We start from the raw sequence: 24811 nt of genomic DNA, 5'->3' as shown, positions 1-24811 counted from the left end.
ATATTTCAGTTTCAGCGGCATTTGTACACATAATACGGCTTAAGAAGAGCCAAGCTAGTGTTTACTGGACAAGGTGGTTTAACTTATGGTTACAACCGACCCTTGTGAAGTTTAAACTTTTAATCCGATATACTTGGTAGAGTGCTCAAAATTCGCCAGTGTAGATCTGATACAATTAGTAGGTGTGCGTTCAATCGCCTCTACCACAGATGTTTCAACGTGAATGCTCGGGAGGCATCCTCGAGGCAACCCCCTTTTCCTTCGCTTATGATTGCCCAGGTGTTTTCTTATCGGCAGGCGTGGCGGCCCGTGCCCGCCCGCTGCCCCTCCTTCCTTAACGCGATCTGAAAGCGCAAGTTCTCCTTCAACGACATTTTTGTTACAATAACCGCCATCATTCAACCTAGAGACCAGCTTGTGTAGTAGAAACCGCGACCATGCCACCAACCCCGAATCAACGTGCGTTAATCAGCCAGTTCATGTCCATCACCGGACTTCCAGAAAAGACTGCGACAAGAGTAAGTCTCAACATCTGCCTAGAAAGGTGAGATTCATGGAAAGCGCGACCGTGTTGACAGCTCTTTCTCGTATAGCATCTCAAAATTGCCAATTGGAAAATCGACCAAGCATCCGACAGGTGAGATATAACAGCTTTCTTTTGGATTACATCAAGTTACAAACGGTCAACATTGAGAACTGCTCCGCCTCACTCCGCCTCGACCTTTTTTAATCAATATGCGTTCCCCAGAGGCCGGAACTGAGAGCACTCCCCAGGCGGATGTCAAAGCAACTAATATCCGCATTCCTCCGATATTCCAGGATGGTTGGGAAATTTATGCTCAAGATCTTGCCGAAGCCTCTTTATCGCAGAGGAGTCATGGACTGGGCGTCTTCAGAAAGTATGTATTTTAAACGTTTATGGCATATGCAGGTGGTTTGCTCGGCCGCACATACTGGAACTCAAGCAGAGTATCATCATTCGAGGTCTGGGGGAAACTCTGATAAGTTCTCCTGAATTGTCTCATTGGGGAGCTGCGCGCAGAAGACTCCTACCAAGGAGCGGAAAAGTAGCTCTTTGACTCGCTATTGCTACTCGATCTCTCGAACCACGTACGCAGACTCCACGTCTTCTTACTCCTACAATTTCCGAGAACTACAAACTCAAAAGCGTTATGGTCAGAATACTCGCAAAATACGTTTCCCATCTTTGCGCCGATCAACGATGAGCCGGACACATACACTTGGTTGCCTTTTTGGTGGATTAGTTGAAGCTATACGGTGGATCCTAGCAGATGCGGTCTTTGAAAAGCCTGGATGTTCGGTCTCTGGAGCTTGGTATTCATCATGTACTATCTCACGCCTTCGAATTCTGCCGGCCACCAACTCAACGAGTCGATCGTCACATTTTATGGGTCTGCAAGACATTTCCAGATGCTCCATTTAGACGGCCAGTAGAGACGAGAAAAAAACTAGTTGGGTAAGCTTTTGAACAGTTGTTGTAAGCGCTGGCTATTGTGCGCGCCCACTCCTCGAACGGCGGCACGCTAGTATTCCTGGACCAAGGGTCTCTGCTGGTTCGACATTGAATGTTTACTCCCTCAGTGCCTAGGCAGCGTCTGAATACGACAAACGGAATACGCTAGCTTCTCTGCAGCTACCATTGATAGTTGCCAAAAGGCTTTTCAGGGGTCGTGTTCCCTTCTCCCGCTATACCTCAGAACTTATATATCGCCTAGGGGGTAGCAGCTGTCGTGGTTGGAAGGAACTCCTCAGATGACCGAACCGTATTCTATTTCAGTCGCGAGCACAACCTTGCCCATGATGCAAGGCTCAGATGCAGAAGATGAGCCTACTATGGCACCTTCAAAATCATGGCCCAGAAAAGATAAAAGCCACAGATGTGATCTGGTTGTCACAAGCAATCGACTATCTAAGTCTGCTTCGTGTTGCGCTTAGAAGTGCTCTCCCACATGTTCCAAGGTGGCCGAAGTCTTTCGCAGTCCTGTATACTGTGGCGTATCAGCATGCAATCGACGAGAACACTGGCGGCCGGGACCTCGGAAAACCTCTACCACATTTGGGCCTCGAAGCAAGCACCATGTTTCTGTGCTCTCAATTACATGATAAACTTGAACATGCAGGAAATGCCGAAACTTACTGACATGCGAATGAATAGTTACTATGCCTCGAATGGTGTCGCTCCACCAGTTGAGAAAGGAAAGGAAGCACTCGAGAAAATGTTCGACAGCTACCGTGGTACGTTCTGGAGAGAACAAGTATCTAAAACATGGACTGACATATTCTTTTGCATAGGTCAAGGCGACGATGAAACTACAGTAGGAGCTGACGGCACGATGAGATACTTTACTCAAGACCTGGAACTCAATCTGGAGAACGCCGAATTATTGATTCCGTTGGAGATATGCAGGGTCCAGGAGATCGGTGCTATGAACAAGGAGGGATTCGTAGAAGGCTGGCGCGCAGTTGGGTATGTGGATCTCCCGCTGATCTAAGAGAGTTTACTGATGAGCCTGTAGTTGCCCTACATTGGCAAAGCAAAAGGCATACATCGCTACACAAATTAAGGCGTTGTCTACAGATATGGCAGTTTACAAAAGAGTATATAGATACGTTTTCGTTTGCGCCAAGGAGAGAGGCCAAAAAGCATTACCACTAGACACCGCTATTGAATACTGGCGGGTTCTATTTGCACCTCCAGGTATGACTTGGGTCACGGATACAACCGATTGGACAGCCTTGTGGTTTGAGTTTCTCTCCGCGAAGTGGACTAAGAGCGTAAATAAGGACATGTGGCATCAGACACTTGAATTCCTTCAAAAGGCTGTACAAGACGAGAGTTTATCTTTCTGGAACGAGGATGGGGCTTGGCCTAGTGTCATTGATGAGTTCGTCGTGTACGCGAAGGAGAAGAAAGGGATACTGGAGAAAATGGAGACTGACTAAGCATTGCCTACTGCAGGTGGGCTATTGGCGAGCAAAGCGATACATGAGCGTCTTTTGACTGTAGCTCGAGCGAGCATTGCATATTGTTACGGCGTATGGTAAATCTGGGGGTTTCGACTCCATCTGAATACAAGATGAATTATGATCAAAACCTGTTCTTGTGCCCTGCTGCGATTCATGAAAAGTCTTATTGAGTCCTTTGTATAATACTCAGTCGTGCGCCATGCAATGCCATACGTTTATAGTACATCCTGTCCCTCGCCTCTTAATCTAGCGACCCGAATTTGATTAATTCCTTACACATCGCCCACGCTCACAGTCTTTGAACCCAGCACCAAAAGCCTAGAATTCCTCCCTCCTATCCCACTTCACATCACCCGAAACCTTGCTTAACGCCGCGAGCGTCCCATCCCCTAACTTCACACTCGTAAACTTGATCATCCGGGGATCCAAACCCAGCGTCGTCCTCACATCCTCCTGAATCTTAGACGAAGCGTCGTATCGCATGACGAAATAATGGCCATCCGTATGCTGGGCTTGATGTTTTCGGGTGCGTTTTGGAAGGGAAAAGACGCCCCAGTTGTTGAGGCCGCGGATTGTGCCGCCGCTGCGTAGGATTAAGGAGCCGGTCGTTCGTGCGATTCTAGAGAGGTGTTAGACTCGGGGATATAAGTTCAATTGTTGAGATAGTAAGGGCCTTGGGTTGTTTCTGGAATGAATAATGGCTCCTGGGATGCTTACTCTTTTACCTCGGCGAGATTGCCGGGTCGAACCTGGATAATCGTTAGTATTGTCCAGAGGATTGGCGAAATCGATTTTTACTTACGATTGCAATAAGCTCATACAGCATGTTTGCGCTCTGAGCCTCGTCGTTGTTTCCCCCGTAATGTGCTCGCTCGAGTTCTCGAATTCAGTTGCAGCCGGATCAAATATTCCCCGGCGCATGAACCCTTGCTCCAAAAATTTCGCGATTGTGCGAGCGATAAGAAAAATATCTTTGGCTCCCCGCAGTTGACAGTTGTGTCTATCCGCCGTCTAAGTTTGTAAACGTCCAGGTATCTTACAATGTCGAAACGTCCAGCTGAAGATTACGAGAATGGTGGTGTTGCTTTAAAGGGTGGAGATCGACCGGTGCAACCAGATGCTGCGGATGAGCTGGGGGACTTCGAGGACGAATTTGAGGACGAATATGAGAGTGAGGATGAGATTATAGAGGCAGGTGTGGATGGACGGCCCGATGCTGAGAGGGAGGCAGAAGAGAAAGCTGGTACTTTTGTTTTGTTTTATACAGATATGATCACAATACTGCAGAACACTCGCTGACTTGGATATACAGAACAAATGGATGTCGATCAACAGACATTTATTGTTGGACGAAATAAACTAGAGCCTGGCCAAACGCTTTCCCCAGATTTATCGACTTACGAAATGCTACATGCGCTCTCCACGCCATGGCCTTGTCTCTCGTTCGATATTGTAAAGGATAGTTTAGGAGATAGTCGCAAAACATATCCTGCCACGATGTATGCAGTTGCTGGTACACAAGCAGACAGTAAAAGAGAAAAGGAAAATCAATTGATGGTCATGAAGTTCAGTGGTCTAAGCAGAATGGATCGGGAACAGGATGATGACGACTCTTCTGACGATGAGGATGAGGATGCGGATCCAATATTGGAATCGACGAGTATACCATTGACGAGTACGACAAATCGCATACGAACACACCAGACCCCGGCGAGCGATTCGAGTAGGCCTCCTACGACTTTGACAGCGAGCATGATGGAGTCTGGCGTGGTTTTGATCCACGATGTCACACCTCACCTGAACTCCTTTGATACTCCTGGTACTACGATCACTCCACAACAAAATAAGCCTCTCTCTACGCTGAGAATGCACAAGTCGGAGGGATATGCTGTGGATTGGTCACCGCTGATATCAACTGGGAAATTGGTGACTGGCGACAATAATGGAAACATCTTTGTCACTACACGGACCGCTGGTGAAGGATGGGCGACTGATTCGAGACCTTTTTCGGGACATAGTGGCAGTGTGGAGGAGTTACAATGGAGTCCTTCCGAGAAAAACGTGTTCGCGTCGGCGTCAAGTGATGGGACGATCAAAGTCTGGGATGTGCGAAGTAAAAGCCGTACAGCTGCGCTCAGCGTCCAAGTCAGCAGTACAGATGTAAACGTGATGTCATGGTCACATCAAACCTCTCATCTTCTAGCATCTGGCGCCGACGATGGACAATGGGCAGTCTGGGACTTAAGGCAATGGAAGCCCAACACCTCATCGTCTTCCAGCCCAACGCCAGTAGCCAGTTTCAATTTCCATAAAGAGCAGATCACTAGCGTTGAATGGCACCCCACAGATGATAGCATAGTCGCTGTAGCAGCTGGCGATGATACGCTGACACTATGGGATTTGGCGGTCGAGTTGGATGACGAGGAAAGCAAGGATACTGGTGGTGTGGCAGAGGTTCCTCCTCAATTGCTTTTTGTCCACTATATGGAAAAGGTCAAGGAGCTACATTGGCATCCTCAGATCCCAGGCTGCTTGGTTGGCACTGGAGAATCCTTCAATGTCTTCAAAACGATTAGTGTGTAGATCTTGACGATCGGAAGAATAAATCAAATAAATTTCCAAGCTGGGTGGACCCTAATCGCCAGTGAGTCAGTAATGAACGAGATACAGGCTTGGTTGGCTGCAAGTCGTCGACATAACCCTTAGTGGGAAGAGTAGCGTATTTATGTGGAGGAGGTTTTGGCCACACTGCCCAACTTCAGAAAGAGCCGCTTCAGCCGCCGGAAAACACAACACTGTGTGAAGAAGCAAGAGTAAGCTTCTGGACGAAGCAATGATGCCTACGGTGTAGCTTCGCCCACCCATTCTCGGTATCCGGTTTCATGAGGAAGCCACGGAGAAGGCCGCTTTCCACATCGGAGGATATATCTTAAATTCGAACGCCAGTAACTCTGCCGTGGAGCCATGTGGTAATTATTTCCAGCAAAATTGGCGCTTCCAGGAAGGAGCTCCCTGGAGTTCATCACTGTCGCTGGAGAAAGCCATCCCGCAAAGGGCGAGTTTCTGCCGGTTGCCCATTGCGTCGGTATTCTGGTGGAAATTCTGTATCAGGCCAAGAAGCAAATGGAGTTTCGAGACGATGTTGCTCTATTACCGGGTTTCTCCAGAGGCTATCTCATGCTTTGTAATATCGGTGGCTCCCAGGTTGTTGGGAAGAGGGAAGAGGGAAGACATGCAAGCTGTCTTATCCATTATCCGCGGACCTGTAGGCTGCACATCCCCCAGATCACGAAGCAGCATTTTCCCCTCCTCGGCCCCAGGCACCAGACATCTTGGTGAAAATGCACCGCTCCAGGCGCATGAGGAAACGTCGATCTGTGGCGGTCGTTGTGCAGGCCTGGCCCTTTCGACCAGAGGCAGGAGCGAGAGGCAGTGATGCTGGAGTCGAACAGCAGTGTTCCAGTCAGCCTCATCAGAAACGTAAAATTTTCAGTTGAATAAGCAATATGGTCCTGCAGAGTGCCCCGAAGTGGTATTTGTCCCAATGTCGAGCGCCACGATGGAGGTGTTGTTGGTAGAAGCGACGCCAATGGGCAAGGTACGGCAAGGGCGTGCGGTGGAGCGATACCAATCAGGGCAGTTGGGTCCGGAATTCTTTGAGCAGCCTCGTGATCCATTCTGAAAATGCACATTTTGCTGATGCAGACCGCGCATTGGACGCCGGCTGTCCAGATTTTGCTGGAGGAGCATAGAGGAGCCGGGTTCCCATGCACCCCGTGCTGATTTCCCCGCAAAAGATCATGGGCATGATGGGCCAAAGGTGCGGGTGGAACGGGATGAAGGCCCAAACCCAACTTCCCGGACACAACACAACCACACTAGCAGCTGGACCGTCTCCTGCTGCTTGTGGCATTATTGCTTGCTCGCGCGTCTCTTCTCTTCCTCTCCGACCTCTGCACTACTACGCTCAAGAGAAAACTGCTTCACGAGACAGCAAAGACCGCCAGTCGATCACAGCAAGAGCTCGCCGGCCATCAGAACTAGCCCAGATGAGCGTCTGCTTCCAAGTCCTCATTTTCGTGGAGGAGATGATGATGCCCATTTAACGCGGCGACGCACAGCATACCCACCAACCCAAGCGCTCCTGTATCACACGTGAGCATGGTACACATCTTTTGTGACCAGCCCTCTTACAGAGATACCTTCACGTTCGGTCTCTGTTCAAGTCCCTCAATCAAGTTCTCCTTCAATGATCCGTTGCCGTTGGTGCTTCCTACCCACCAATCTTTTAAGCGTCGACGAGCCCTATCCGATGTGGATGGAGGTGGCAATGAAGGACGAAAGAAACGCCGGCTACGGTTGCATCTCATCACCTCCAGACTGAGCTTGCCTTTCTCTCAGCCAGCGACGAACATCGTGAATCGTGGTGTGGCCAAGGTGGCCGTCTGGAGACCGAAGAACAATACGCTCGGAAGAAGCGAGTTGAGAAAAGCTGCAATTATGAATCGTGTAAGAAAGAGAATGGATGCTGCCAAAGACTTTATGAGGTTGGAGCAAGAAAAGGGACGGGCGCCTCTTTCCTTCCGAGAGGTCGTACTTCAGAAGCCTCGGATTCATGAGATGCCTCTACCCCCGTCTCCACTGGGAACTTCAAACTATGATGCTCTCGAATTAGAAGACGAGTTTGACGACTATGATGAAGATGGAAGTGAGGGGTCGTCGGCTATCTATTCTGACTTCAACATCATGAATCCGATCACAAGCGATGGAGACGAGTATGACTACCTAGATGCCATTGACGGTATCACGACGCAGGATTTACCTGACACACCACCTCAACCTGTGGAAGAGGACATAGCAGAGTTACTGAGGGAAAAGGAACGACAAGGTGATGATTGTTCTGTTTATGCGGGGAAGTAATCGACAAACATATGTACGGGTAAAATTGCATTTGCATGGTTGGCGTCAAAGAGCGTTACATGAAAAGGACAGGCAAAGCTGGCCATACAAACGGAAGGTTGGGGGTAAAAAAAGGTGCATCTTCTTTCAGGGCTGTTGGAGTTTGGAAGCCCGATCGGCAGCAATATCACACATTGCCTTCCGAGTAGTACATGGATCAGCCAATGCGAATTATCATGTCCTTACTGGCGTCTTACCTTGATAGCCTCTGCTCGTTCTAGTTTAATATCACCGCGCGAGATTCTCTCTTGCATATTTGCCATGATCACAGGACGTGGTCTTCCGTTTACAAAAACACTAGATAATGTCAGCTCAACACCAAGAATGGCTCGTGCATCATCGTACACGTATTTCAGCCCTGGAAAAGTTTTTTCATATTCGTCGTTCAGTGATCTTAATTTCGCTGCCTCTCCTTCTCCCCCTGTGTTCAACTGAGCTTGTTCCGCTTGAGATTGAACGCTCTCGACTTTCTTTTCACCGAGCCTGGGATGTGCTCCAAGTATCTTGTCCAACCACTCTGTGTCACTCGTAGACGGACTCTCGGAGAGCCCTGTCAGTTGCGCTCCCACTCTTGCAATGAGCTGGTTGTAAGATTCAAAATTCTTAGTATGGAGAAGGTCAACCGATAACGTATGTAAAGCGGTACATGGTTCAAACAGAGCATCGAGAACAGCTGCTCGCTCAATTGTTGAGAGGGCCGGAATCCCAGAAATTGGAGGAAGCTGATAGCTTGCCATTCTGATACTTTGGATGGAAAAGTTCGATTTCACGTTACTAAAACGTTGTCGTGCTGAAATACAAGACCTGTGACAAGGCTCGATTTACCCCATAAGTAGAAATCTGAGATAGGCTCTTGGCCTATCAAGAAGTGCGCATCGCACTAGACCTAGTAAAGACTAGCGCGACAGGACCGCGACCTGCGAAAAAGATGGCTCTCTAATTCATGCAATGCGCCAAACACAATTAACGCCAGCACTCCAAGAAAATTAAAATGCTGTGCTCAAGTAAGTCATGCTTGCGACCCGATGAATTTGTGAAGACGCGACTGACCTCCATTAGTATCCGGCGAAGCTCCTCAGCACCCCGTGGCTTCGTCCAAGTCGGGTAAGTTATTGAGGAAGCTTCAAATAAACGACCGTGTTGACACCTTTTAGGAATTGTCTATGAGAAGCGTTTGATTGAGACATATATTGCAGAGAACCACAAAGATCCAGTAAATGGCGAAGAACTAGAAACTACAGATCTCATCGATCTAAAATCGTCCAGAATAGTCACCCCCCGACCCCCAACGCTCACATCCATTCCCTCGCTTCTCTCGACCTTTCAAAACGAATGGGATGCTATCGCTTTGGAGTCATTTACTTTACGACAACAGTTGGATCAGGTACGGAAGGAGTTGGCAACAGCCCTATATCAGCACGATGCAGCAATCCGAGTTATTGCTAGAGTTACAAAGGAACGAGATGAAGCTCGCGATGCGTTGTCAAAAGTTTCTGTTGGTGCTGGGGCCTCAGGAAATGGAGACGCGATGCAAATAGACAGCGAAGGTCTACCAGAAGACCTGGCTGCCAAAGTAGATGCGACGCAAGAGAAGTAAGATCCGACTTTGTTCAAGCGTTCAAGATGCTATACTAACTATCTCAAAGACTGTCCAAGACACGAAAAAAGCGACCCGTACCTAAGACATGGGTTGATAGGGACACGATCGAGAAGTTTGGTGTGGCGTCTTCCTCTGAAGAGCTATTCGCAGGGGCGAGTTCCCTCGCTGTGGATGAGAGCGGAGACTTAGTGGTTACCGGTGGATCCGAGGGTACGGCTGGGATATACTCCATATCAGAGAAGAAAGTACAGCAATCGTTTAAGGTTGGAGGAGCCGTCACAGATGCAGTCTGGTATGGCAGCCAGCCTGTAGTTTCCACGACATCTGGTGCGGTTAAGGTCTTTGGCGACAGTGAGGCTACATTCACATCTCATGCTGGCAGCGCCAATGCCCTTGCGTTACATCCATGTGGCGACATTCTAGCATCAGTTGGGGTTGACAAAAGCTTTGTGATCTACGATCTTGTAAAGGGGAGACCAGTAACTCAGATTTACACAGACTCAGGTATGTAAGACTGAATTTGGCAAATTATTAGCTAACACGTTGCACAGAGCTCACTACTGCCGCATTCCATCCTGACGGCCATCTTTTCGCCGCGGGTGGTGCCGACGGTCAAATCAAATTGTTCCACACGAAGTCTGGCGAAAACGCCGCTAACTTTGACTTGGGAGGACCCGTTCAAGACGTTTCCTTCTCTGAAAATGGTATCTGGTTTGCGGCCGTTGCTAAGGGGTCCAACAGTGTTGTGATTTTTGATTTACGTAAGGAGGGTAAAGCAGCAGAAGCTGAAGTCCTCGAAATTGGAGGCCAAGTTGATAGCATTCGATGGGACTATACTGGGCAATACCTGGCCGCCTCGGGCCCTCGAGGGCTTACCATCACACAGTATACCAAGTCGACCAAATCATGGTCAGACGTCATCAGTACAGCAGTTCCGGCAACAGCAGTTGAATGGGGGTCAGCGGCAAAGACCTTGGTGACTGTTAATGGAGATGGTATAATTACAGTGCTGGGTTAGGGTACGGGAGCGGAAATTGGGGGGATTCACAGTCGTTTCTGGCCCAAAGAGCAAAGTTCGGCGACCCCTCACATGTAAACAGTCGCATGTAATACTAGATATCAAAAATGTAGCGGGCTGGGTTCATCACGTTGATGACATTGACTATCACGTCTTGCTTTTAAATGCAGCCTTGTCATACCTAAGGACTGTGGCATGGTATGGTCAATTTTGTGAATGGTGATTGATACGCCTCGCAGGGACTTTATATTTGCTTTCACTACTTTGTCGACAAACTTACCTGGTACCTGGCCAAAGAGTGAGTAATTTCTGGGCTCCTTGCTTTGTCTTGAGTTCTGTCGGAGTTAAGAAGTTAGGATGCGCTCTAGAACAACAACCCAGTCCCGCCACTACAACACCTGTGATCTCACTTCATCCATTCCTCTCGCACCACCGAGGGACGAGCCTGGTGCCCACGACAACTCGACATTTACATTCACTCCACTTTTGGAACGATACAGTGCTCAGCCAGGAGAGAGGATTTATCCGCACCAGGAGTGAATAGTCAACGATTGCCCTGGGGATGGATGCACCGCAACGCCACAAGGTTAGCCTCTCTGTTTCCTTCGTACTTTATTCGGCAGAAAGCTGCTAACACTGCTCCAAACAGCGGTCTTTTACGGAAATGTCCCAGCAGGCGACGCTATCACCTTCACCTTTCAACTTCCGCGAATCTCCATCACTCTTCTTGCCTCGATCACCGTCTGCCGCACCTTCTCGTGGACCTAACACGGTCCATCCGTCCTCCTCTTTCCACGAGCGACGACGAACCCCACACCCTCACAATTCCGCGCAAAGCCCCCATGGAGACTCGCTGAATCCCTCAGCAAACGCTTCTGCCTCAAGACTTGGACACCGCGCATCACATCTTGTCATCGATCTTACAGAAGACCAAGAGGGACCGAATCCCACCATGCCTCGAAGAGCCCGACCGGATGGGGAACGATCCCACCAACCACCGCAGCTTGGAAGGAGTGATGCGTCAGGTTTGCGAGATGTTGTTGACTTGACAGACGATCATGAGGAACAGGAAGTCATGATAACTGGTGCTCGCGAACTTCCAGCGCCACGACCTCGAAATGCTGAAGCCGCTCCGAATCGCCCGCTGGGTGGACTTCGCCTACCAAGCATACGAGCCGAATCTCCTTCGCTATTTGTACCTCGCCCGCCCGAACAACATGCGTTTCAGCGAGCTTTAGGACGCCCACTACAAGCTTTCGGCGCCGCCCTGGGATTCGGTGGGGTGGTACGAAGGCCTGGCAACCCTCATGAACTTCTCAGGAACAGTGTAGCATTTGTGGAACAATTGCATGCGTTTGCTGAATTTGAAGAGCACCTTCAACACATACCTGGGCTTGATTACAGAACACAGGGTTTAGGAGAACCTCGAAAACCAGATCACGTTCCCCCGAAAGCCGCACGCGAGAACTTCACCCGATCTCCCAAGGAAGACGATGTTGTTATCTGTCCGAGTTGTGATGAAGAACTCGTGCATAACAAGCAAGATGAAGAGCCCATGGTGAAGAAGGGTGGGAAAACCCCGACCAGGAAAGAGCGCGAGGAACATTCTTTCTGGGTTGTGAAGGATTGTGGGCACGTAAGTCAATACTCGCCTTTTGAAAACCTGTACATATGGCTAATAAATATACAGGTCTACTGTAATAATTGTTACCAAAATCGCCTTTCTCACGCCAAGATGCCAAATGTTCATTTTTCCGAGGGCTCGAAGCAAACTAAATCCAAGGCCACCAAGACAATTACCTGTTCCGTAGATGAATGCGAGTCAGATGTCAAATCCAAGGACAAATGGATTGGCATCTTCCTGTAGATAGCCTACACGAATTAATAAACGGCTCCGAATTTCGCCGCAATATTCCGTACATATTTTTTAAGCATAGCGGGTTGGTTAAGGTTAAGCTGCCACGGTCTCGGCATTGCACGATGTTAAGCATGGAGCAAGGGAAGGGTTATTTCAAGCACTGGAAGGGTCCTCAAATAAAGGCGTTGGGTGATGTTATTACATCATTTGATCTGGCGTTGAACTGGTAACTGAAGACGGCCGGATGGAGTTCATGAGAGGTAGTCCGCGGAAGTCTTTCCTACTCATACCTGGTTGTTCAACTCTGTAGGCTGGCACATAGATGGGATATAATGAGGAAAATAAATATTATACGCCATGCAATTTTTACTATTCTGATATGATATTCTTTTTCGATCTATGCGATTCAGATGTTGAGGTTTTACTCTTGGTCTAGGATTATAGTCATCGTGGGCCAATCGACGAAAATGTACAAACAGGTGCGTACATGATCATCCTCATGTATATAGACGTGAAGACTCAAAGATCTAGCCTGTGAGCCGATGAGCCTCTTCGTCCCTGCTCCAGTATTTGCTCATACCGACTAGACTTTGTGATTGTTGATTCCTCCTTTTCTATTCACTTGAACTGAAAAGTCTCCGCGAGCTGCCATATTGCAGTGGCTTTTGTAATTCAGACTATAAGTGCAATGATTCAGGTGGACTGCTGATTTACTGCTGTAAATTCATGGCTCTCTGTCTCAAGATTGCGAACTAAAAGAATTACTCTTGATGCCAGTTGATGAGTACTCGTGCCTATAGCTGTGTTTCGTTGGTCGATGTCGTAGAAAACAGGTAGGGCTTATCATTCTCTTCGTTCGGTCTTGCTTATTTAATGCTAAGATAGTTCTTTAAAACAGTAGCACGCCAGGATAATTCAAACGCTGAACCTACGTGAGGACTCATTTGAGCGATTATCGATAATTTACAGCTACCTTGTTAATTAGATCAAGAACTTTCAATACTGTATTTGAGAGTCTAAGAGCATGATGCTCTTATTCTTCGAGCAAATCCTTCTAGAATCTCACCAGAGCTTGAGACATTGTGTATTTGCGATGATTCTCGGGAGTCATATGGTCCGCTTAGGCATAAATTAACAAGTTGCCGACGGGAACTCGACGTTCCATATCTAGACACCGAAGCTACAAACAAGGTTGTGATCTCTTTTAAGCCATTCCTTGAGCTCTACCGCCCTCGGGCTCCCTTCTTGCGCAGCAAACATTGTGTTGACCTTTGGCTTGGAGCAAAGGGCTATATTTACCTGACAGGTTTTCAATCCTAACCACCACTTGATCATTCTAAAATGCAGTGGCGATCCTCCGGTACAGTTCATATTGGTGGATCAAGTCCATACGCCAGTCGATCTGCATCATGACTATCCAGTCGAAGCCGGTATCGACTCCTCAAGTTTGTATAGGTCGTGTAGTGGTGGCCACTTTCGTCAAACCATACCAATGGGTTTTGGAATCCAAGGTCCTTGCCAGAGTGACCAGCCCTTCCCACTTGACGGTTCATCAACATCCATGTCTTCTCGTTCCTCGGGCACCGGTTCAATGTCTGCTTCCACTTCGTCAAGTCCTTCATCCATCGCAGCCATTTCCGCTCTCATTTTCTCCAATTTGGACATAGGCGTGCTAGATTTGGAGCTCTTTGCACTTGGCTTTGGCGTTGAGTCTCCTTTGGTAATCTTCTTGTGCAAATTGACACACCGTAATAAGACTGCCGGATCTTTTGAACTCCATTGAATTTCCAAAAGCGCCATCAAGAGCTCATCCTCGTCCCAGCCACCGAGTTTCGATTCTAGTTCGCTTCGCCGCGTCTGGTCGGTTTCTTGTACTATTCTACGGACGAAGGCTTTGCAGTCATGCTTTTGTGCTGGCGCAGTTTCGATGGTCAACTTGACCCAGTAGTAATCCCAGATCCAATTGAGTGCTTTTTGCGTAGCAGTTCTGAGCTTCGAGAGTGATGGTAGTTCCTCATGGGTGGCTTGGTGACGAAGCTCAACATAGGTTGCTGGTAGTCCGATTGATTTGGCAATTGAGTACATGCTCATTTTCTTCTGTTTGACTTGGTGTCCATCTAAGAGACCTGTTACAAACCTGGAAGTCATCAGCTTGTTGCTTAGGCTTTTACCAGATGGCGTAGCAGAGCACAGCCAGCAGCCTTCTTACGATCAACGTATTGACCTTCTGAAATATGCTCATGGTTCGTAAAGCATTTGCTAACATCGGTGTAATTTTGCAACCTGCAAGTACAGAAGTGAACAGTCTTCATGCCAATATTAATATAGAGTATCAAGTAGGACATCTTGATTGGCAGAGAAGTAGTAAATGTAAGACGAATAATTGAGATATTCTAGCAATTAAGACCCGCGGACCTTTTGCCCTGACACTTATCAGGTTCATTATCAAAGAACACCTTTTAAGGTTCATTGACAAAAATAATATCGAGCTCTGAGCGAAAATCACTGATCTCAAACAAACTCTCTTACACTCATGCTCCAATGTGACACAAACGATACGACAAGTGACTATGTGAAAATCCTCTCTAGTATTTCCGTGGGGGTCCGTTGGGTTTATGCGATCGTGACAGACTTGATGGTGCTGAAACGCTTGCTCAGTTGTCTACACTCGCTACCAGACTTGGGCCACGGCGCAAACTGGCTTCAATTCAATCCGAAAGAGGAGAGTGTTGTCCGACTTTCAGATGATATATTGCCGAGATAGAAGTGCCGTTGGCTTCTCCTGTTAGAGAGCAACTAGCCAAGGATTGTAGCCAAAGACACGTAGCCAAATGCTCTCTGACAAGACTTTTCTGAGCAAGAAAATTATTCTGCGTCATCGGCTGGTTCGGTCTGAACGGAGTGTACCGTATATCAACTAGACAGGTCCAGACCATTTGAGAGGTCGGGAAATACCTTTGGTTGGCTTGTCCGTCTGAAATGGAATTCAAAAAGCAGTATTATAGTAATCTCTCAACAAAAAGCTAAACTCACCGACTAAACGCACCTCCATAGGCGGCTCTAACACAATAGGTCGAGTTTCCACCTCGTCGATCGTTCAAGACCGCTGCAACAAGCAGAGCCGTACTCTCCACTAGATGCGGGCAATTACCTCTTTGCACTATTCGTACAGTCAGCGACCATATCCGGAAGGAGCGAAGGCTGCTATGATTCGGTAATCTGATCGAAGAGCAAACCATGCTTGCTTGATCCTTTCTTTTCTCCTGAAAGGAGTTGCATTCCAGATGCTGACCAGAAAGCCTGCTGAGAAATAAGGAAACTGCAGACTCACTCCACACCCCGACCAGATCAACCGCATCCCTCATGGCCGCCACTTCTTTCCCATTCCCATACAGCTTCTCCCGCACTTCAATAAGCTCAGACTGATGCCGCCACGGCGTAATGACATATTGGACCATGGCTGCCTCCTCGCCCTCCAGACCCGTCGTGTTTGCACTTTGCACTTGGAAAGCCCGCTCGGGTTGCGAGTCCTTCTTACATGTGTTTCCAGAAAAGTCGTCTCCACGTGCAAGCGTGGTGCTCCAGCTCCTAACTAGGTCGGCCAAGACCAAACCAACATCAGCCAGAAAAAGCCCGCGTCCCAGAACTCGGACCTCGGAGCCGAAACAAACTCGCTAAACACGGGTGCGATCTAAGCGAATCCCAGCACTTCACCCTATTCTTAGCCTCGAATCGTACCATACCCCTGACTGAGGCTCGATCGATGAAGAATGATGATTTCTTTTGGTTGCGTGGTACATTGGACTGGAACGCATGGTGGGAAAACAAGTGGGATGTCATTTGAGACCTTGAGAAACATTTGTGAAGCGTGGAACAAGTAGAAGACATATTGAAAAGCCGAGAGGATAGCGGAATGTAGATCCAATGGTGTTGATCTCCAAGTAATGCTGTTGGCTATGGCAACATTGTGAGTCTTATCGGTAGTCATTGCGGGACGAAGATTGCTTGTAAAATTTTCTTAGTTTTTATTTCATATTCTGAAATTTATGTAGTTGATTTGAATGGCTTCAGAGGCCAAATCCATTTGGGTATGACGAAAACTCCAGTAGCGCCTGATGCTATGCCCAAGCCAGAGAAAACGCCCATGTACCGACACAGATGCTATGCATACCTAATCCAAAATAACAAACGCCTAGATCGTGAGATCTCTAGTCCTATACCCAATTGCCACCATAATTCTGATGATCATGTGACGCTACAGCCACCGGGGCGGTATCATCATCCTCGTCTGAACCCTCGCCGTCTTCCTCACCATCGTCGCTAGGTGGAGTCCAGCCCTCCTCAAGCTTCAAACCTTTCCCATTCGAAGGTAGGACTTCTGGCCCTTGATATGGGTGGCCAACAAAGGTATTCATCAGAAGTGATTTGTAGTTATCCAACTGTGGGTCGGCCTCTGGTGACTTTGGTGTATCGTATAATCCTAGGCCGAGTAGTTCTTCCCCGCTGTCTTCATCATCAGAGAGAGGTTGATACGGGATAGACTCCATAGCGGGTTCGGGGTGCTGAATAGGTAGGAAATTTTCGGGTGTGGGTGGTGCCGTGGTTGACTGAAAGTTGGAGGCGGAGAAAGAATCCCAATCATGTTGAGAATATACCATCGATTCCAAGCTTGGTTCTGGCTGAGGTGTGTATTGTGATGGCCGCTCCTCAGTCGACATGGGCTGCTGAGAAAAAAGATAACTGTTTTGGAAATATGCACCAGAATTTCCCTGAAGATATTGCTGCTCATAAGAGCTAAGAGGTACTGTAGCTGGGCCATAGTTCATGCTGGGAGAGTTGTATGATGAATAGACCTCTGGAGTGTATGAAGGATATTGGTATTGCTGGTGACTGTAATTGTATGTCGTGGGTGGATAAAAAGACTGAGAGGGAACTTGCGGCGGTTGTTGCGAGGAGGGATGCCAGCTGACCGGCCTATTCGTTCGTGCTGGAACTTGAAGAGCTTCGTTCGAGACGAATCCAGCAGACATGGAGGTGGCAGTGTGTTGGTCATTAAAGGTAGCCTTTCGTCGATAAGGTCCATCGGACACCACAGTTCTCCTTTTGCCCGCACCCATGGATCCTCGAGGACTGTTGCTGGCGCTGCTTGGTTTGACGACACGCATGGAGCCGCTTGTCCTTTGCGAATATGTACTCGATGGTCGAGAGAGTCGTGATAGATTTGACATTGCCATCTGATTCGAGACGTCTTCTAATAGACTCTCAACTGTTGCGTACCCTAACCCGCTCGTTTCCCAATTCCCTAAATTCATGGTACTTGCTTTTGTGTTTGAGTACGAAGGAGAGTAAGGATACGTGAAAGGTAGAAATGGCGGCGGATATATAAATCAAAAAGTCTTCGAGGCGGTGACCGTGTATTATAGATTGTGGTGAAATGAAGTACGGAGTAAGGGGAAAGACATAATAAGAAGGAATCTAAGGGATCACCACGTCGAGGCTAGAGTCCTAGACAACGGAGGACAAATATGGACGGTACCTTGTAAGTGACTTAAAAATGTCCCGATATGTCGTCTGTGTCATCTGGCTGACGATGGGTCCAACGAACGAACGAGCCAGGATTCCATTCTAGGGAACTCATCGGGTCTGAGCTTCTTCTGGGGATGCATAGTGGCTCACCAGGATCTTTGTTGGCAGTTGAAGTCAGAATTTGATGGTGGAAGGTGGCCGAGCCCCTGGCCTGCAACAAGGACAGTTCGAGGTCAAGCGGCTCCACGACTAGGCTACATCCCGCGGCTGGGTGCGTATGGGTACGTATGAGCGAGAGAGGCGCACGGTGGTGGTTCAAAAGATGCAGAGTGTGTGACGATCAACATGCCAGTCCTGAGCCAACCAGCTGGCCAGCCAGTCAACAAGTTGAACCAACCCCACCACGGTCGTGTGCGGTGATGAGTACTCCGTACGGGTAGGATGCGAAGCACCAGTAGCAGCACCCTAACACAAACGCAATCACTTGAAGAGAGGAGTGGTGCGCCGGTGCTGGTGCTGGTGCTGGTGTTGGGTTATTCACAAAGCCACTTTGACCAGCACGAGAGGGAAGGGGCGGTCAGCCTGCCTTTTTCGTGATTCGTAGCGTACGAAATATCCTTTCCCCTCCTTGGAAGAAGGAAAACACTAAGGGCGGCACTTCTTGGAAGACAACGCTTTCCAAGCAACCATTCGAGGCACAAGCTTGGATCGACCGAAGGTGGTGTGTTCACTGTTCAGAGACCTCGTCTTGGAATGGGCCTGAGTCGCTTGAGCAACGACTCAGCGCGAGCGGCCGCTGAGGAACGATCTCAAAACACGAGAACGAGTGGGCTCCAGCTGCTTCACCACCGAACATTCCATAATTCCTCCTCCAGGCCTCCTGCCTCCTGAGCTGGGCGTGTCATTATCCGCATCTCGGCTCGCAGCAGCGGTTGCGGGTGGTGTGGCTCCAGCGTCGTAACCTTACGCCTCCTCTGGCATTTTGCATTATTAGTTTGGGCTGTCCTGCGAGTCTGTCAAGCTGGTTTCGTCCACAACCTCCGCTTGATGAATCGGCTTGACGAAGGGAACCGAACGGGGTCCGATGGTGAGAAGCCAATGAAAGACCGGCGGTAACCAGTCACACTCTGAGGACAGGCCATCGGACAAGTGTATAATCTATCTGTCGCTCTGCACCGAAAAGGTTCGACCGTTTGTGTAAGGGCAAATTCTTCCTCACTACTTTCTTATTGCATTTTGGCGGTTGGGGTATGAACGGCCTCGTGGTCTAACTCCTAGTGACAAACGGAGCAAATGAGCGGGCCACCTTTGAGTTAGCGGCACCTACGAGCGAACCAGCACTCAGTACCACTACTCTCGCTCAGCAGCCAAGTGGACGTTTGCAAAAGCATTGCAGTGGCAGAGCCATAATAGTGGTAGAACGACTACTTTGAGCCTGTCACTACTCCCGACCGCCGTTGACCGCATTTCTGAAAGCGAGGAAGCTGCAAACTCAAAGCGCTTCTTGCATTCTCCTCCATCCTCCAATGGTCGTTGCGGCAAGTGCGAGGGAATACTCCGTCCTGAAATCTGAATCCATCTTGAGTCTGGCCTTCGCAAGCCAAACCCTTCGAGTCTGATAGAAGTCCACTCGCTGCAGGTTGCTTGCTGGCGTCCATGTCCGCGGTGCGACGCCGCTAGGGTAATACTAATAATTTATTTCTCTTGAAACTTATTTTGATATTGATTATTATTGGCAAAGTTTTGCAACGCGTGGAGCGCGGATCGTCAAGGGCAAAACCTCCTTTCTTCGGGCTCGCTTGACTGGGCTGGATCCTCAACTGGACTGCACCGGAAACTGTCCTCTCAGTAGTGCTGCGACTCTAACAGTTGTGCCACCGCGACGTGACGCAAATTTTTAGTTTTCTGGAGAAGATAAAACGATGAGCACGATCCGACCATCAACAATGATGCAGAGCTTCGCTACGGCTGCTCATCTCACGTCAATAATCTATATTCGAACTACTCCACGTTCGAGCGTACCCTACTATCCTTTGGCACGAAAATCCTGATGGATCGAACACAGCAATCAATCCTCGCGAGCAACTCAAGCTTACTTTTGTACAGGTGGATGGCAGTTTACGCACCGTACTTGATTCGATGGTAATGGTCGCAGGCCATGCTGGCATTCGGGAAAACTGCACCACATCATCGTCACGGCTGTGACCCCATCCCGTAAGCGTAATCATGGATAGGCTGGAATAATCTCTTGAGTGGGAAAAGATTGTATCTGGTGAGACCCCTGTAGATATCTCCTCCTTGACACTTGGTGGAGAAGTGACTGCATCCCGATATACCCTTGATCTACCCTTGACCCGCGGATTCTTTTATGGGTTCGTGGAACGGTGGAAGTTGTGGAAGCCCTCCCTGCCCTTCCACACAATGTTTTGAGCCCTGTCCAGAGCGAGCATGCGGTGTTCTTGGGCGTTGTTTTGCAACGGAGGCCACACGATCCTGGTAAACAACAATAGCAAACGCTAAATGAAAAGCTTCTTGGGGGTTGCGGACCCAATTAGAACCCCAGCTGTGAGGTCCTGCGTCCTGCGCAGTGCGTACAGAATTGTACATATCGTGGCCAAAAGAGAGACGGGGCCGCATCTTCAAGGATGGTCATCGTACTCAACCTCGTCGTGGTAATCCTCAGCAGTCGAGTCATGCGTTCTTGATACTTCACGCGATGGGAGTTGAATTCTCGACGAACGGAAAGCCGCCATATTGTAATACTGGAAACCCTCTTTGTGCATATTGCTTCATTAATCATCTCAGAACCGCTTCGGAGGATGGTTACCTTACTGAAGTCGCGCAGGCTACACAGTTCAAAACAATGAAATACGACCAGATCCAGAAACACGACCACCGTCTATCGACTAGTCATCTGATGGTTTGACCCTCGCTGCAAGTAGTTTGCCCCTTCTTTTTTTTTCTTGGGCGGCAGACGGCTTCACCCACACTGTTGGGATCCTCGGCAGGCCTGGCTGAGACAGAGAGGCCATGGCTTCTTAGTGGTAGAAGCGTGAGACTAGTACTGGTACGGAAGTATGAAAGGTACACTTTCGTGCGCATGCTGTCGCCCCAAACGTAGACTTCTTACTAGTCTAGAAGTAGGATGAGGTACGGTATGACGAACGATTAGTGTTCGGTGTACTTCGAAGTGATACACTTCCCATTCGAGGTATGGGAACGGCGTCGAAAGTCGAACGACCACCAGCGAGTCGAAGATCTCCTATGGCCTTCCCCTAGGACCTCAGAATTATGTCTTTCTTCGATTTCCCAACCGCGTAATCTGATGGCAGTGATCTTCCTGAAGCCGGCTGCTGAGTTTGTCTCATCCAATCATGGAGAGCTTGCGAAATATTTATTCGCGAGGCGCATAACATCCGAGTGCTGGGTTTCTCACAAGGCGTTACATGGATCCGAAGAAACACCACACCTCGCTTCCTCAAAGGCGGCTTCTAAATAACAACATTATCAATTTATCACCCAATGATAATGATACCTCAGAGACTTCGGCAGAAGATGTATTCAATCACAGATACTGCCTCTACTTTCGGCCAATAAACCCACTGACAAAGCGCACCCTTGAAATCTGATTGTGAGGCCCGGCTATGTGTGAGATAATCATTAATATATTAGTACCCTTTAAGGCATAACGCGGGACAGCAAACGAGGCTTCGAGACTTACCACCCCACGTTGTCAGTCCCCCGCCAGGGCAGGTGAACCGCATTGGAGATTATTTGGTTTTCCTCGACCGGAGGAGGTCTGAGGCGGAACTGGTGGCACAGATCCAAGGCTTTTCGGTTGGAAACATGTTAAATCTTCAAAAAGATCAGGCTGAAAGAGGTGCCGGCCTCCTTTCGCTCTAGTCATAAACTTTTTCGGGATAATCGTTTGATCGAAGTTCTAATTGAATAGCTCCAGATGCTTTCTCAGTAGGTGAAAAATGATACGGGGTACAGCGACACACAGTAGCGCTCGTAGCGATTGTTGAGACCAGTTGTGATTACTGTTTCCGGCGTAAAGGGATGATATGCATCAGTAGAGGAGTAACGGCGCAAAGACCTTTGCCTCGATCGTGCTTTGAGTTTCTCTGTGGCCCGTTCCATTTTTCAGTATCGGGAAGGTTACAGCCTGGAAGTAAAATTGTGCACCTCGGAGTAGTGACAAAACCTTCCTGTACAGTGAGGACATGGTACTAATTGGTTAGTGTTGGTTGCACGACTGGAGCACATTTCGAAACCCAAGAATAATTACTGGAGTATGTTAGCATCGGCTTCTCATCCTGATCCCCTATCTGTAACCGAGCTCTTTGCAGCCGGCTATCAGATTGAACCTCTCGCACTTTATGCACACTGTAGTTTGCGTTATCGAGTCTTATTAGAGTAAATTGGTAGCATGGGAATTGCAAAGACTCTGTTTGGGTCTGTTTGATCCACCGAGGATGTTCATGTGACGGGATAGTGATTCGTATATTTGATTAGTCTACGCTCGACAAATTTGAGAAGTCTCTTTACTTCGGTCCTTTGAAACGGTCGCACTATATGGCTACGAGTGCTTTACCCTTTTCGGCACAAATGAACCCTTCTGACAATTAATTGGCGAGATACTGAAAGAAGTCAAAATGCTGGAAAAAGACGACTTTTAGCCCAGTGTTGTGTCTTTCAAGAGGACCTTTCAAAATCATTTCTTTATCATAACCTAAGCGTAGTGGCAGAAGCGTAATGATTGCGATGAGCCGCTTGGTATCTCATTGACGAAGAGGACCATTTTAGTGTATTTTAAGCGTAGAAAGATACATAAGTAGCGATAGCATCGAGGAGTGTTGTGCTATTACCGAACAAGGAAGAGAAGAAAAGTGCCACCAAGATCTCTTGTCGCGATAATATTTTTCGCAGTACAATGGCAAGCCAAGCGTATGTGTGAGTTCCGCTAACATCTTTGCCGTATTCCAGGTATAATTGACAAGTCCCCGAGGAATGTTCCTTTTGCTTGAGTCCTACAGCATCCTTTCTCAGCATGGCATTAGTGAAGGAAGATGGCTGGCTCAGAAGAGAGGTGGCATAACCATCTAGCACTCATTATTAACGACCAGGGATAACTAAATTGTTGAACATTGGCTGCCTTTGGTAGCGCTGCATGACTTCATGTTTTCCTGCTCTCGCTCGTGAGCTGGGCTGAGCTGATTACAGTATCATTAGAAGAGTTATGGATTGCCCTGTGCCGGACCATGTGAAGATTTACCCTCCTCGGATGATGCAATAATAAGCCGGTGCGGTCGCTGTGTTTGGAGGAGTGGTTTTATTTTGAGTTCAGCCTTCTGGAACGGTTGAAATAGTATATTGTTTCATTGTTTGGGCCGTTTCGTGGAAATGTTGTTGGTACGGGGGACAAGTGAAATCCGGAGGCAAGTAGAGTAACGTCGAACAATCATCAACAAGAGGCCATCCTCATGGCTCACGGTTGGTTTGTGATAAGAATAAGCGTGTAAAAAGTTGCTCGTAAAGTCAACACGTATCGGCTTCAAGTTTGGAAACGAGTAGGCGATACGGGGAGCAACTTCTCCTACCCAAGTAGCCCGAGAATGGGCCATCACATTTGACCATTGTGCAAGCTCCGTGAGCGCCGTTGCTGTTGGTGACAGGATTCCTACAACAATAATGTAGGGTTCGGAGCGTGCTGAACATTACTCGACTGCTACAGTAGTAGGAAGCGCCCACAGCAAGAAGGGACAAGTCAAAACTCGCTCCTGCAGACTCGCCGCCGCCCAGCGCTTCGACTTTGCGGTACCCAGGCCAAGTTCCTAACTACGCATGGGGTGGTACAGCATGCACGATGATTTTGCCCTGGTCCTGTCATCGTCACATATTACGCATGTCGATGGCAGCACTCGGATCGTCGGTGAGAAGTCGAATAGTTTCAACAAGAATCCACCAAACCATTTGCATCCCGGACTCAGCCACGGGGATGTGTAAAGAAACGCCGGCCAGGAGAGGCGATACGACCATTATGTCGAGGATGTTATTGCCCTGCACACTGACTCAACCCCGCCGGCCTGAAGTGGCTGCCAGTCAGACAGCACAACTTGTTGTGACTTTATAAGCGACAAAGTTCGAGACTCCTATTCCCTTGTTGGATCATGATTTGCGTTGCTTCCCAGAGAACGTCCTTCCGTCCGGAGGGTTCAAATTCGGCACCGCAAGGTAGGGATTATTTGACCACATGCCAAAATCACCCCTCGGTGAATAATATGCATGTTTGACCGCAGTTGTTTTTTACATCAAAATAGATGTACTTAGTGGCCGGCGAATGGGGTAGAAATTGGTATCGCCGACATATTACGGCGAGATCTACCCATGCACCGAAGCATCTGCAAAAGCGCGGCGGTCTGCGAATTCCCATCTCGCTCGAGACCATTTGATTCGCATCCAAACTGCTGACGACTCCATGAAGTCGTGGCACTGAAGCCTGCGCGAGATATTTACCGTCGGTCACGATTGGGCGAACAGGTACAATTCAGGGTGTCGGGCTGGTGATGGTTAGTGACACGCCGCCGCAGAACCGGTTTGGCAAGTAGATGTTGTCTGGATGTCGAGCATTTTGTCTGATGCTCGGTGAGGCTGTAAGCTAATTGACCGATGTGTTTATTATTGCTGTCGCTTTTCCGCTCAGAAACCGAGCCTTCGTCGTTCCCATGTTCTGACATGCATCTCATGCCAAACATACTCGAGCTTTCGACCTCGCGGATTGTATGCAGAAGAATGTGCCGTATACGAAAGGCACTAATTCTGGTGTAATGACAAGGAAAGTAGAGGAAAGAACCGAAAA

General features: G+C 48.5%; 10 protein-coding genes across 10 annotated transcripts; 6 read left to right on the top strand and 4 right to left on the bottom strand.

Annotated features, from left to right (window-relative positions):
* Positions 1-735: 735 nt before the first annotated feature.
* Positions 736-2964, top strand: GLAREA_00697 (uncharacterized protein; the record flags this gene model as incomplete). The annotated part of the gene is made up of 4 exons (XM_008085455.1): positions 736-899; positions 2177-2256; positions 2314-2488; positions 2538-2964. The coding sequence occupies 4 exons, from the start codon at positions 736-738 to the stop codon at positions 2962-2964; spliced, it is 846 nt and encodes a 281-aa protein (XP_008083646.1).
* Positions 2965-3306: 342 nt separating this feature from the next.
* Positions 3307-3814, bottom strand: GLAREA_00696 (Ribosomal protein S6; the record flags this gene model as incomplete). Its single annotated transcript, XM_008085454.1, has 3 exons — positions 3307-3607; positions 3706-3737; positions 3791-3814. 3 exons carry the CDS (start codon positions 3812-3814, stop codon positions 3307-3309), a joined length of 357 nt encoding a protein of 118 aa, XP_008083645.1.
* A 215-nt stretch (positions 3815-4029) lies between these two features.
* On the top strand, positions 4030-5571 carry GLAREA_00695 (WD40 repeat-like protein; the record flags this gene model as incomplete). The annotated part of the gene is made up of 2 exons (XM_008085453.1): positions 4030-4231; positions 4301-5571. 2 exons carry the CDS (start codon positions 4030-4032, stop codon positions 5569-5571), a joined length of 1473 nt encoding a protein of 490 aa, XP_008083644.1.
* A 961-nt stretch (positions 5572-6532) lies between these two features.
* On the top strand, positions 6533-7094 carry GLAREA_00694 (uncharacterized protein; the record flags this gene model as incomplete). Its single annotated transcript, XM_008085452.1, has 2 exons — positions 6533-6586; positions 6786-7094. 2 exons carry the CDS (start codon positions 6533-6535, stop codon positions 7092-7094), a joined length of 363 nt encoding a protein of 120 aa, XP_008083643.1.
* A 55-nt stretch (positions 7095-7149) lies between these two features.
* On the top strand, positions 7150-7908 carry GLAREA_00693 (uncharacterized protein; the record flags this gene model as incomplete). The annotated part of the gene is made up of 1 exon (XM_008085451.1): positions 7150-7908. The coding sequence occupies one exon, from the start codon at positions 7150-7152 to the stop codon at positions 7906-7908; it is 759 nt and encodes a 252-aa protein (XP_008083642.1).
* A 126-nt stretch (positions 7909-8034) lies between these two features.
* Positions 8035-8684, bottom strand: GLAREA_00692 (uncharacterized protein; the record flags this gene model as incomplete). Its single annotated transcript, XM_008085450.1, has 2 exons — positions 8035-8085; positions 8145-8684. 2 exons carry the CDS (start codon positions 8682-8684, stop codon positions 8035-8037), a joined length of 591 nt encoding a protein of 196 aa, XP_008083641.1.
* A 254-nt stretch (positions 8685-8938) lies between these two features.
* Positions 8939-10565, top strand: GLAREA_00691 (WD40 repeat-like protein; the record flags this gene model as incomplete). The annotated part of the gene is made up of 5 exons (XM_008085449.1): positions 8939-8951; positions 9007-9051; positions 9102-9540; positions 9594-10051; positions 10099-10565. The coding sequence occupies 5 exons, from the start codon at positions 8939-8941 to the stop codon at positions 10563-10565; spliced, it is 1422 nt and encodes a 473-aa protein (XP_008083640.1).
* A 664-nt stretch (positions 10566-11229) lies between these two features.
* GLAREA_00690 (uncharacterized protein) lies at positions 11230-12432 on the top strand (the record flags this gene model as incomplete). Its single annotated transcript, XM_008085448.1, has 2 exons — positions 11230-12201; positions 12256-12432. 2 exons carry the CDS (start codon positions 11230-11232, stop codon positions 12430-12432), a joined length of 1149 nt encoding a protein of 382 aa, XP_008083639.1.
* Positions 12433-13759: 1327 nt separating this feature from the next.
* Positions 13760-16411, bottom strand: GLAREA_00689 (uncharacterized protein; the record flags this gene model as incomplete). Its single annotated transcript, XM_008085447.1, has 5 exons — positions 13760-13860; positions 13914-14560; positions 15457-15583; positions 15755-16015; positions 16162-16411. The coding sequence occupies 5 exons, from the start codon at positions 16409-16411 to the stop codon at positions 13760-13762; spliced, it is 1386 nt and encodes a 461-aa protein (XP_008083638.1).
* Positions 16412-16637: 226 nt separating this feature from the next.
* Positions 16638-17735, bottom strand: GLAREA_00688 (uncharacterized protein; the record flags this gene model as incomplete). The annotated part of the gene is made up of 1 exon (XM_008085446.1): positions 16638-17735. The coding sequence occupies one exon, from the start codon at positions 17733-17735 to the stop codon at positions 16638-16640; it is 1098 nt and encodes a 365-aa protein (XP_008083637.1).
* Positions 17736-24811: the final 7076 nt, after the last annotated feature.

The sequence above is a fragment of the Glarea lozoyensis genome (genome assembly GCF_000409485.1).
Source record: "Glarea lozoyensis ATCC 20868 chromosome Unknown GLAREA3, whole genome shotgun sequence".
Taxonomy (NCBI): Eukaryota; Fungi; Ascomycota; class Leotiomycetes; order Helotiales; family Helotiaceae; genus Glarea; species Glarea lozoyensis.
The sequence above is the reverse complement of the archived record's forward strand: the minus strand, read 5'-3'. Positions and strand labels throughout refer to the sequence as shown.